This window comes from Aythya ferina (genome assembly GCF_964211825.1).
Source record: "Aythya ferina genome assembly, chromosome: 12".
Taxonomy (NCBI): Eukaryota; Metazoa; Chordata; class Aves; order Anseriformes; family Anatidae; genus Aythya; species Aythya ferina.
In genome coordinates, this window is record NC_140308.1 from 12829226 (window position 1) to 12842625 (window position 13400).

General features: G+C 43.5%; 1 protein-coding gene across 1 annotated transcript in view; it reads right to left on the minus strand.

Annotated features, from left to right (window-relative positions):
* Positions 1 to 133: 133 nt before the first annotated feature.
* GLG1 (golgi glycoprotein 1) overlaps positions 134 to 13400 on the minus strand; it is a gene marked incomplete at its 5' end in the record, with an annotated part of 66331 nt that continues 53064 nt past the window's right edge. Inside the window, 10 exons of the mRNA XM_084533497.1 lie at positions 134 to 5565; positions 6069 to 6175; positions 8068 to 8188; positions 8787 to 8894; positions 9429 to 9530; positions 9763 to 9905; positions 10250 to 10373; positions 11423 to 11560; positions 12106 to 12198; positions 13231 to 13348. Coding sequence (XP_084389623.1) covers positions 5398 to 5565; positions 6069 to 6175; positions 8068 to 8188; positions 8787 to 8894; positions 9429 to 9530; positions 9763 to 9905; positions 10250 to 10373; positions 11423 to 11560; positions 12106 to 12198; positions 13231 to 13348 — 1222 coding nt within the window. The 3' untranslated portion in view covers positions 134 to 5397. The remainder of the gene's footprint in view (positions 5566 to 6068; positions 6176 to 8067; positions 8189 to 8786; positions 8895 to 9428; positions 9531 to 9762; positions 9906 to 10249; positions 10374 to 11422; positions 11561 to 12105; positions 12199 to 13230; positions 13349 to 13400) is intronic.

Genomic DNA, 13400 nt, shown 5'->3' on the forward strand with positions numbered 1-13400 from the left:
GTGCTCCTGGGGCTCCCCAGGCACCCAAGGGTGCACAGAGGTTTTACCCGAACCCATGAGCTCAATGAGCACATTCAGTTCCCATATAACGCACCCCAACAGCGCCGACTCAAAAAAATGCGAACACAACAAGTAAAAACCTGCAGACTCTTTTTATTAAATTCTCCCATTTCATCTGTACAGAAAAAATGCACATTATGTTCAGAATCTCAGTAACATCTCAAAATTACACAGCATGAACATGTAAAAAAAAAAAAAAAAACAAGGAACGGCCAGGATTTTATACACAGAAAGGAAAACAATTTACAAAAAAAAAAAAGGTCTTGTTAATGTCACATTTTTTTTAAAAAAAAGAAACAAAACCTAAGTTCAAACAGCTTTTGCTGTACAATATGAATTCGTTGGGTCTGTTTTGTACACTATTCGGGGAGGCTTGCAGTATCCCTACACACTACCCAGAGCTCACTACGTGCGCCTGCGTGATCCCCTCTTACCCTCCCCTACCAACACCTCTAATTTCTCTTTTTTTTCTTTTTTTTTTTTTTTTCCAGTCCAACACAAACATTAGTCACAGTTTCTGATCACGTCCATTCAGCACAAGTGTCAACGCATAATCTACGGGCGAAAGTCACACCTTTCCCTTTTCCTCTATTTTTAGTATTTCCCAAGCCGACAGCTACACAAGCACTTCTATTTAGTAAATATACCGGGGACGGGGGGGGGATGTGGTGGGATTTCTGGGTGTAACGATCCACCCAGGAATATCTTTTGCTCTTGATCAGCTACAATATTAAATTCAGATGTTCTGGAAAGAGAGAACAGCGAGCAGCTTCTCCCCAGGATGTGGCAATGGATTATATTATTATTCCTCCCTGTCCCACACAGGCAAGTCTGCAGGTAGCATTCAGGAACCGCTGGGTGGATACGAAGCAGAATCCTAACAGTATAGGATAAAAACAGCTGTACCAATCTAATTCTTGTTTCTTGTGTGAGAGAGAACTGGATCCCCTCACACAGCAACTCATGAGTGGAGGTGAGCCTGCGGTTTTGGCCTCCGAGGGGAAGGACTGCACAAAGCTGGCAGCTGCTTTTAAGGTTTAAAAGCCCATGCTCAGTAGCGTGTTTTCACACAAACCACCTCTAAAGCTGTTTTGAGTCCGCAGAACGGTATTTTAATAGGGGCAGAAGTGCTCAATGAAATGTTCTGATTCCACACCACGCTCATGCACTCACGCACACACACCTCAAAACTACCGTTTTTAAACAAAGCTGACAAAGTTAACAAAAAAAAATAAGTACTACAATCTTCTTGCAACTAAATAATAAAGTTGTGTTTTAACAGAAGTCACCATCCAACTTGAACACACTTCCTCTACAATGTTATCAGATTCAAGTGATCTCTGGCTTATCATATCGCTTCCCCACGGTACCCCCCATGATAAGTTCCCATATTGCTGCATCCTTCGTTCCTCTCCCTTATTTTCATACAATGAGCTTACTGTGGATTCTTTCAGAGCAATCTTGACAGTATTTGCATGGATCTTTACATGCCAGAATCTGGGTGAAATGCTTACATTTTATTACAGGATTACTTGAGCTCCATCAGGGCTTTTTCAACCCTCTTCAGTGAGGCAGACACAGCTGACGTTACTTCAAGTGCCAGGAATTTTGTTCCTACCCACATCAGTTCCTACAACAGCCTGAACGACAGAAGCAAGGCAGGAGAATCCAACATTGAAACGAAGCAAAAGGACTTGATTAGACCCACTAGATAACAATAAATAAGATTATTTCTTAAGGTCAACGAGAATGCACACCAACAGGCTAGCTGGAGCGCAGTAACGAGGTGCACGTTGTGCACAGCCCTCCTTACCCACGTCATCTAAACCCATGCCACCACTCAGAAACACAGCTGAGCCCTCACCTCAGGAGGAAAACTGCCCCTAGCAGCAGCTCTCATCTCAACCAGGAGAAGGAGAAGAGACTCACATGGCTGCATTGAATCCTGCACCGAGCAGTAAGGGTCAGAGAGAGGAAAGGGCATGCTGAGTCCTACCACACCACCACTTGTGGCTGATCACAGTTATTTCTAGCACTTTCCATGGAATCACATAAGTAAAAAGGCTTCCTTCAAGTCAAGGCAACAGCACAGGTTCGTACAGCCATTGATTTCCTTTCCCGCAGGGGAAAAATGTTACCTGCAGGCAAGATGTGCTGGCAACAGCACCAGCAGGTTATTTTTGGAAGAGTACTTGTGTGGGTTTCTGTGCTTTTTGAGACCTCTGGATTTTTAGGCATACACATGAAAAGGAGGAGAACATTTCCAGATAGGGATTGGTAAATTTCTAGTCAAAGAAAAAAAAGAAAAAAAATCAAATTCGGTCATTAGCAGTGTTAGGAGGCCTGATTTTGAAACATGGGGTATAATGCTTACAGATATAATGGCCTAGATCATCTGACCAGTGTTACACTATAAAAGGTGGGTCTTCACCCCAACAGCGAGGAAGGACGTCTGAGGGAATCGAGCAGAAATTCACTCAATATCCCACCTTTGCTCCACAGGGTCTCCTGGCACCTCTGCTCACACTGAACCACATTCCCTGGAGAGACTCTGCAAGAAACACCGCCGACTGCAGACCCCTCACACATAGCACTGGTTATGACTAGGCACACATTTCAGGGAAAAGCATCTATTCTAAACCATTTAGGACAGCTCTCTAACAGAGCTGTCTGTTTTGACTAACGATCCTCAAGTGTCACAGCAAAACACGTCAGCACAGTCTCCAAAGCCTGCAAGAATAGAGGAAGCTTGGTTCTTGTACCTCAACCTTCTCCAAATTAAAAAGAAAGCAAACAAAAACCAGAAAGCCAGAAAGTAAAGAAGTTACCTTAAGAGCAAAACATGATTTACATTCAGAGCTACAGCTACAAACCTACAATTTTCACTGCAATGCCATTTGGAATTTAGTGGAAGATGCTACTTTTAGACAATAAACCATCTTAATTAGGTATTTCATCAAGCTAACCAGGTTACAAAATGCCTTTTCAGAAGTTATTTAGAAGCTTCAGGAGGTTAAAAATCCTCTGATAGGAATTCAGTTATGCCTGACAGACATTCAAGAAGCAGGGCTTGTGCCACGCGAGCAAGACTGCACAAAGATTCCACTTCCCTTCCAGGTAGCTCTGCAAACACACCTCGACAGCAGACATTTCAGCACTTGGACTGTCACACCAAACAAACCACTTTTGTAATTGCCAAACCATCATTTGTGGTGTTACACACCAGTGCTACCTCGAGAGATGTGACCAAATGTCCCTTTGCTGTTCCAGTTCACCTTTACAGAGGGCCAGCTAAGGTCTACTAGCACCAGGGAACAGGGGTGAGAAAAAATTCAGGTTTCACTTCTGTTCTACCTAAGAACTTCACTGGAATCTATCACGTACACATTCTCTGCTCAGACTTCCTCTACTGCTTGCTTTATGCTCACACTACTTGGAGACAGAAGGGCTCGTGAAAAATTTGCTAGCATAGCAAGTCTAAGAGCGCATCACTAACAGTTTGCTGTCCATCCTCTGAGCGGGATGAAGGGGCGTTGCAAAAAGCTTCTTTGTACACCTTGTCTAGCACTTCTCAGAGGCAGCAAAAGCCATCACAGTATTTTGTATGCGCCATTCTGTACATGCAGCATCAAGAGCATCAGCTGGTCCACATTCCAGAAGGTCTCAATACCCTCTCCCTGTTCTTCTAGAGACCACTACAGGGAACTGGGAACGTCAGATCTTACCTAGCAGTGCACTAAGTGGGAAAATAAAGTCGTGGTTCAAGCATCAGCCCAAGTTGGACAGGTTCAGGCGCATGATTGTTTTTGCAGCACGCACAGGGGAGCGCATCGAAGGGGCTAATAACGTCCATCCTGCTGTACAGGCTGACTCGTGCGGTCACCTCTGGGTTTCACCAACATATTCAATCAATCTCCTTGGGTTTTGGGCACTGCACGTGGCTTCTGACCTCCACTCCTCCTCGTGCTCAAGGAACAAAGATGACGGCAGTGGGCCACAATTACAGGTGCAACATTCACAAGATACCTGGGCACTCAGGTATGAGTATCAGGTTCTGGAAGCATAACTATAGAGCTGAAGTGTGCACACTGATGTTAACTAACAAATGTGCCATTTCCCTTATGGATCCAGACATTTCTGCCGTTCACACAGTACCCATCACCTTCCCATCCTCTCCTGCGTAGCCTTTTGGACCAGCATCCACATCCTACATCCCAGGAAACACCAGCCACTATCCTTATCAATTGTAGTTGTGGAAAACCTAAAAACACTCTTCAGTGCTACAATACAAACGATCAAGACCCGGACAGGTCAGCTGCAAACCCCTGCACCAGCCCACGAGGAGCTGTTTCACTGGGTATGTCGAGTGATCAGTCACATCACTGACAAAGCACTGTCCTGCCAGGGTGTCGGTACCGCCGGAGAGAGTTAATTCAGAAGGGGAACAGCTTAGCAGCAGCAAGGTAAAATAAAAGGAGTGTTAACATTTTACTTCATCATCACTAATACCAAGGTTGGCCGAGTTAACTGATCCGGGCACTCGATGCCCTCTGACAGCAGCACTGCACGCTACCGACAGGCTCTACGTGCCTCGTGTCTACACCGTGCCTTTGATCTACCGAAATACAAGTTGTACAGCTCACGTGAGGATTTGATCCTGGTCAGTATTTTATTCTATCTTGCGAGCGGCAGAGGAAGAAAGGGAGGACATCTTTTCAGCCAAAAAAAATCCACAGTAACAAAAGCAGAATATTCACTAGATGACACCAGCGACTGGCGTCCTTAGGTTGTCCAAGACTATGCTCTGAAGATGCTTTACTTAAGATGAGCAAGATGTTCGAAACAAGGCCAACTGTGGTGTAAGATGCAATTTACCCTTAAATTTCCTGCCTCGATTTCACCCAGCCACAGAGGATGACTATATTTCAGTATGAACCATTACCTAAATCATGGTTGGTATGCAGATATATGTCTTTCTTTAAAAATTTACTTAAAAACTGCTTGAGCTGCAGGTCATATCAGTCTGATCTGGAGAGTGAAGGCAGTTCCAACAGTACAACAGAGACTTGTCTACAGGCAGGTCAACGAGAGTCTGCTAACAAAGGGATAACAAAAGCTGCTGGCTGGGCTGCCAATGTTGCACACAAACTTTCATAGGATGAAGATGCTGTGGATGAGATCCAGGATGGGAAAACTGAGCCAACACCTGCTGCTGTTCTAATTTTTTTTTTTTTTTTTTAATTCTCCTCTCACGAGAGGGGGTGGGTAGACTATACAGAGGAGGGCTGTACAAAACTGGGCACTGGGCAGGCATTTCTTCAGCAGGCAATCCAGGCTCTACCTGTCCTTGAGCTCTCTTGTCACCCGCTTGGTGATGCGTCCACACATCAGGCCGATCAGGAAGAGTACACAGATGCCAACCGTGATCACAGACAGTATGTAGTTCTTGGACGGAGAGGTCATTACTTGCATGGCAAGGTCAGAAAAGCCTTCCGCTGGGGCAACCTGGGGGCGAGAAGGGAATAAATGAACCAGGCAGCACTTTTTGTACGACTCTCAGCCTCGTAATTTATCAGGGTTAGTGTCTGCTACTGCTGCGGCCTCCCACCGCAGTCAGGTTTGGCTTGATCCCCAAGCAGCAGGCCTGTTGTGTGTCATGGAAAGGAACAACTGCTCAGGAGACAGCTTTACAAGCAGGAAGCTCTGCTGACCCCGTTTCACCGCCCCGGACCTTCGCCACAGGAGGCCAAGCCCCGCGTGCACAAAAGAGACTTTGATTCTGTACCAGCACAAATGCATCCCAGATGTGAAGACAAACACAAATACACGTTACAGAAATATAACGAGGCCTGATTTCTATTTTTTTTCTGGACTAAAACCTCAAAATGCTAAACTTCATTCAAAGGCAAGAGCTTCTCTAGTGTTCAGGTTTTCAATAAAACAGCTTGCAACAGAAAGATCCAATGCCAAAAAGCGAGGGGGTTTTCTGAGCTCTGTCACATAGTCACCTTTGCAGCATAGCTCCACATTTCAATGCGATCGTTGAGGCGTTTCTTGCATTCAGGCTGCAACCTCACACGCTTATCTTCCAGGGCTTCCATTAAGCAGGACATCTCTGTAATGGGCAGAAGAGGGTGTTACAAAACAGAAACAGGGACTTCAACAACATGCTGCAGAAGGGCTGCTGCAGAGGAGCACTTTAAGTTCTATGAAAGGCTGACTAATGGTTTTTCTTTTTTAATCAGACTGGATAGTCCGGTAAGTTGTATCCAAAAATTACCACTTAAAGCTAGCAATTTAACTAAGATTCATGATTAATACTACACTGAGAAAAAATTAACTTCTAAGAAGATTAACATTACACCTAGAAACTGTAGTTCATGCAATTTACATGACATTTTAGAAAGTTTCGTAGATTTGCACCTTCAGCAAGATGTTCTTTTAATTGTGCCACTGTCCTTTAGTAGTCAAAAAGATCAAATTCAGCTCAGGAAAGTCCACAGTGCGTCTGTCTCCTTTGGCTTGTTAGGAGTTTCTCTTGGTCACCAAGGACATTTTAGAAAGGTTTCACTTCCTACATTTTCGTAGTCCTTGCAAAGGAAATGGGATCACAACGTTTTGGGTGCCTACTTCACAAGTTCTTTCGTAAGCTCACAGATGAGACACTGGCACAATTTTTTTTGTTGTTTTATACTTCAAATGCCTTATTTGAATAATGCCTAATGGGATGCTTTCTGCTTTGCAGCAAAGAGTTACTTAATTCATAGCAAACAGGCTGTAAATTTAAACTAACTCCAGACTTTTTCAAACAATTGTCTGCAGTTCAAACACTCGGCGGCAGATCCCTCTCTAGGCTACAGGCTTCTGCATCTCTTCAGTGCAAAGACATTAGAACACACATCAAAAGAACTCCGACAAAACGGGAAATAAATAAAGGATATCCAGAATTTCAGAAGGGCATCCGGTAACCACCACGAAAGATAACAGTCAGGAAAACATTTCGTTGCTATTTTTAATGACCAACTCAGAAAGATGGAAAAGGTCAGAACTTTTTAACCCAGCAGCTTTTCTTAAAAAGCCATATGTACCAGCTAGCCAGCTAACATAATAGCGGCAACAGCGCAAGAGTTTTGACTTCAAACATGAAGAGAATGGGTTAGGAAATACCAAATAAATTATATTTATTTCAACTGGCTGGAACCTGTTGAACTTAGTCCTAGAGGACTTGAAACAGTTGATGAAATTGCAAAGCCTTAACAGCTACGTGAACTTAGAAAATAAAGATTACCTATCCTCTGTAATATTGGAAAAGAAAAAAGTGATATATTCAAGCAGAGAAGAAAAGTAAGAGGATCAAAGGACTTCGGTTCAATTTTATCTGTCAAACACAGCCAAACAAAGGAAGGAGCCATGGACAAATATTGACGTGAACAAAGAAGGATCAGGGGGATTGGCTGAGAATAAATCTTGTGAGACCAAACTGATTTGCTTCTGTAAGAGAAGCAGCTTAGTTCCAGTGAAGCTTTTGATACAGTCTAATGTAACGCTCTGATGAGCTTGAGAGCTGTATCCTGTCTGAGGCTGATACAGGCCGGAGATAAGCATCACCGAAAAATTGAGTCCACTTAGTCCAGCCCATGCGTAGTAGGAGCTCGTTTTCAGCAGGATTTAACTAAGCAGGGGTTTTACAGGAGGGTTACGGATCTGGTGTCACACTTTTTTCAGTAATCACATGAACATAAAATATTCTCTTTTAAAATGGCAGATAAGGCTGCAAGAATATTACATTAGGATCACGGAACTGATCCCGCCTTGGGCAGGAGGGAGAACCAAAACGTTTCTTGATACACCCCTCAAACAGTGGCATCTACCACCTCTGCAGCAGTTCCACCTCATTACCCACAAAAGACCAGCAGAAATATCTGGTACTTAAGATAATGCTGGCAAGAAAAGGCAGCTCAAGGCCCCGAGGACTCAGAGCTGCATGAGTAAAGCACGAGTACTTACGGCGCCCTCTCCCCGGTGGAATAGCAGCACAGTGGTGCTTGATGTCTAGGGCACAGGCTGTGTGCAGCACTGGGTCCACAAATATGTCTGCTTTGCTTTCTTTCAGCATGTTGAGCACTTCCTGGGGAGGGAGAAATTACAAATACATCTCAAAAAAAAGGAGAGAACAAAACAGCATCGCTCAGACTGCTCAATGTTTCTGACAGGTGCTCCATTTTTTAAATCTAGGATCATAAAGGCGACACTGCCGCTGGATAAGGGTACAAATGCTGGTCTAGGATGGATCAAATGTTTCTGCTTTTATAATTACATTTGCTAAAATTAACACATTAATCTAAAATGCAAAATCAATTTTTGCCAGGGCTACTTCAGCTGGAATTGAAGTAAGGTTTCCTCGCCACAGTGCTGCTCGTACAGCCCTCAAGCCCAGGCAGTGCTGAGGCCACGCTCAGCATTCAGGAAGCGTGCAAGGGAGACACCAACAGCAAACAGATTAGCAACAAGAAACTTTAGCAACTCTAACTAGGAAAGGATCCAAGCCTGGAATTGCCAAGTGAGTGCTGTACGGCACAATTTTCACTGGCCAAATTGAAATTTCCAGAACTCTGGCTTCACACTGACTGTAACGTGGCCTGGGCTGTGATCTGGAAAAATACTTGAGCACCAACTTCTGCAGGGACAGGATGCCTTTCAGAGCACGTTCAATTAACTTCCTTTACCTTCTTGCACATTTCAGTTTTTATTTTCAGCAGATTGACTTTCAGACATTCTTCCACCTGCCCAGTCTGCTCCTGAGCTGCTGCTTCTTCAGCACACAAACTGGAAATCTATTTTGAAAAAGGTATTTTAAGATGAGAAAGTAGTTCATGACAATCCTGTTTCTTGTAGCACACTGATATCTCAATACATTAGCTCATCAGAGCGTACAGCCAGAGAACAGGAGCTACTTTACCCCCAAGAATCCCCTAAGCCAAACATGAGCTGGCTCATTCGATTCACACACCCTTTGAAACCGAACAGCAAGAAGTCAATGTTGCTGTACTGAGAGGAAGAGGAGGAGGCAGGGAGGAAAACAGCACAGAAATACTGTTATGGTATGAAATAAGCAATATTTGAGACCTGGCCTATCTAAAGCTATGAGAAGAGAAAGGTCAAAAATCCGACTGTATTCCAGTTAAGGCTGACAAGACCAGAGAACAACTGCCCACCATCCTTCCACCCATCCTTTTTTTTTTTTTTTTCTTTAATACAACAGCAAAGCAGTATTTTTCCATAGTGACAAGTACTGATGAGAAGGGACTTTGTTAAACACCAATGGAGTTTCCATCCTGAATAAGCAACTGCTGAGCCACTTTTCCTACCTCATCCGAACAGTGCATCTGGAGCTGGGGATCCAGACGATAATCAAGAGCTGATTCCTGGATTATCACTCGAATTTGGTCCTCACAGTCTGGAGAGAGACGCTATTAAGCGGAGAAAGTCATTAACCCATTCGATCACCTTTATTATCATAAATCAATCACCTGGCATTTCAACCTATGTATTCTATAACGCTGTGTAGGACCATAAAAACTCATTTACGTGCAGCCTATCGTATATACTGAACACACCACGAGTCCAATTTTAATACATTGTTCGGTGAGAATTGCATAGCACAGTCCTGCAGCCTGATTTTCATATATCAGCTCTACTCACCTGGTCTGCATATTTCAGCTTCAGGCAGGAGATGACTTGCCCCTCCAGTTCTGTATCATCCTTAGCCCTGTTCAGGATGTTCTGGCAAAATTTTGGTATGTCTGCTTTGCAGGCCTTCCTGAGCACTGGGTTTAAACGGTAATCTAACCAGGAAAGAACACAGAACTTCATTAGATGTCTCAGATCACAGAACGTAACAGTCCAAGAGAGATTTGACAGAAGTTTCCTGGATGACATTCTTTTTCCCATAAATATAATTCTGGGGATAAAACAGTATGTTCCCACTAATTCATTTTAACTTGTGAGGTAAGTGATGCTTCAGGAGTAAAGCAGACCTAACAACACGTGCTGACCCTCAAGAACTTGGCAGAATAAAGTCTGTGTGCACTGACAACTGGGAAAGAAAAAAAATGAAGCCAATACTCTTCCAGCCATGCAGAAAATTCAACAGCTCAAAGGGCAGCTAGGCATTTTCAGAGGGGGATACCTGTGTTCTGGGTGATCTGGCGCTTGGTTATCATTTGCTTGCATTTAGGATCCATCACTTCACTGTTCTTGTTTTGCTTTAAACACTGCAGCATATTTTTTGAGTCTGCCTCTGGACAGAAACGCTACAAAGAAAAAAGTCCAAATTTCACCACAAACACTTGAAACAGCAGGAGCTAACAGATTGCAGAACCACACACCTGAGCTGGAGGCGCACACAGCTCCCTGCTCCCCAGCCCATCTCCAACTAGCCAGAGCAGAGCCACTCTAAATTGGCCATGGGCGTGAATACAAATATCTGTGCTTACAGCACAAGCACTGAGCCGCACAGTCCTGACTAGCTTTTAGGCTGCAGCTTGTGTTGGTAATATCAAGAGCAATTTGCCTTTGATTTTTTCCAATTCTTAAGTTACAGCACATCTTTACAAGACATGCCCGTTGTATCAGATCCCATATCAAGCTGCTTTCATTCCCCTTTATTTTAGAAACCGGAAAGGTAATCCGTTAAGTCCAGACGCACTCTGGTGCTCTGCGTAAGTGCTGGCTGGACAAAGTGACAATAAAATACTTCATTAGTAGCATTCGGGGCAAGTTAAGACCACAGATAACCAGAAAGCTGAGAATAGGTCACTGACATTAACTTGCCCATTCCTGTCCTGAATGAGATAGCCAGAAGCTAACCAGCTTATCCACAATTCACACCACATTATTTGTTTCTTCTGTTAGAAACCAATTCTGCAGCTCTAAGGTAAGGCTGGTGCATTTTCTAATCCTCGCTGTTTCAGAGAGGTTACAGGTCTTCCTTTAAAAGCACAGACCTGCTCTGAAGAGCACCAAATTCTCAAGATGTTGAGAATTGCATGCTTGATGAAAATCTGCACACGCCAGGTCAGCAGTGAACTGACGATGTTATTCCTCTCTGTAATCACAACTTCTCAGTGTACAGGCTTTGATCTGATATTTAGAGGACGTAAAACTAAAAGAACCCCAAAGAAACCTTTGCCTGATTCAGAGTCAGGAACCTGATTGCTTTGCATAAAAGCAATTGTGCTTCTGAAACAAACACAGCCATTTTGTCACAAGTCTTTAAGGGAAGTTTAAAACAAATAGTTTAAGACACTAGAAAGGCTCTCATATCCCGACCTCCCCCCCAGATCAGCACACTATCCATCACCTTGATCATCTGCTTGCAGACTCTCATGAGCGTGTAGTCCAACTCCGGATCCATCATCTCTGTCTCCTGCAGTTTAAACACCTTCTGGTGGCACCGGGTGCTCAGCTGCTTCTTGATTTCTTTCAGGCATTCGATGATCTACAACACAGCGTTACAGGCATGACGGAGGCACCGTGGGCAGGATCGTGCCATATGCTGCTCCAAACCCAGCTACGTGCTCCCCTGCTGGCTCACCATCTTCACCTGACTTGTGCAGCTAAGTTTACGATGCTAATATTTATCAAAAAAGCAATTACCAGGGCTGATACCCACCACTTGTCTTAAGCTCGTATTTTCCCACAAACTTAATGAAACAAAGGCCACCTGGACCTGTTCCAAAACCCCAAACCTCATCTTGAAGATTACACCCAAGCAATCTTCAGCAACATTTGCAGTAACCGGCAGCTAATAGCTTAAAATCAGCATTAAGTGAGGGATGCCTTGCTCACAGCACTGCATTCCCTCACTATTAATGCTTGCAAACTCGTAAAAAAAAGTTAAATGCTCCAAAACACTGACAAAAGACTTCAGTGATATCAAAATGAAAACCTAAATCTGCATTCAGACACAAAAAAAATGATCTTCACAAGTTTTCTGAAATGAAAGCACAAATTAAAGTGTAAATTATTAATATGATCCATTACCTGAGCATTGCCATAGGGCACATTTTGGCAGTAATTCTTGATGTCACTTTTACAAGCCTCATACAGTTCTGGTTCAAGCCTGATATCCTCGGTCTGCAGGATAAATTACAACACAAACTTTTCACTAGGAGTAATAATTAAAAGCTTAAACAGAGTCCTCTACTTATAAAAAGGAATCAACTGTCCCAACAGGCAGGTTGAATTTAAGGCTCTTAGAGGTAAGAAATAGTGTCAGTGGGAACTCAGCTACACAAATCCATAAGTGAATCAGTTTTGTGTGGTGGTGTTTGTTGTTGGTTTTTTTTTGGTGGTGGTGGGTTTTTTCATTTGTTTTAATGCTAGAGAAAGTCTTCTCCATTTAAACCAAATTCCAAAGCTAAGAAGTTGTTTTCCCTGCTCCTCCTAAAATGGCATCAACACAAATGTCTGAGACAGCTAAAACTTCTCAGGTGAAAGCTAAAGGAAATTTTAATAACCAACCATCTGTTGGGTGATCTAGAGAATGTGAACAAAGCTCCCTGCTTTTAGTGATGCCCACCACTTAAATTCTTCCACGTGAAAGCAAGAGCACTGCCTCTTCTGCTACAGGCCTACGAGAGGTGAAGCTCTGACATCCGAACTACCAGATAAAGCCCTCAGGTTTCTTGCTGTCAGTACTGCAGCAGGAAGCTAAGAGGCAGCCTCGCATACTAGAACAAGCACTATTCCTATTTATCCACTGAGCAACTTCGAGGGGCTAGAGTCAAGGTGATTCATCTGTTCTTGTTGCCTCAGTCTGCAAAACGAAGCTCGTATTCTCTCCTGGAGGACTTTAAGGACATCAACACATGTAGCACATTGCTATTGAATGCCCAACATCATCATTTCTAGCTGAAACTCCAATGACCACTCAGCTTGCTTTAGCCTTCATGAGACTATACATAAGGTACTGAAGTAGACAATCAGTATATTCACTGTGAAGGTCAATTGAGCCTGGATTTGTAAGAGAGGAGCGGAATAAAAATAAATTAGATACATCTTACAAATGAGCTTCATTATTTTTTTTCCAGGGTGGACAAGCTAGGAAACTCTGACTAAAAGACCTTGCTAGAAGAGCAGGCAGGCAAGAGTTTCATGCATGTTTACCATCTCCAGCTCCTCAACGCGCAGCTGCTTGCGGCACTTCAGAGACACCCTGTGCTCCTTGGCATCCTGCAAAGTATCGTTGCGCACGGTTGTGCTCAGACAGATCACTACATCCACCCTGCAGAAAAGACAAGAAGTTTTTTTTAACCCCTGTACTCTCCACTTCGATC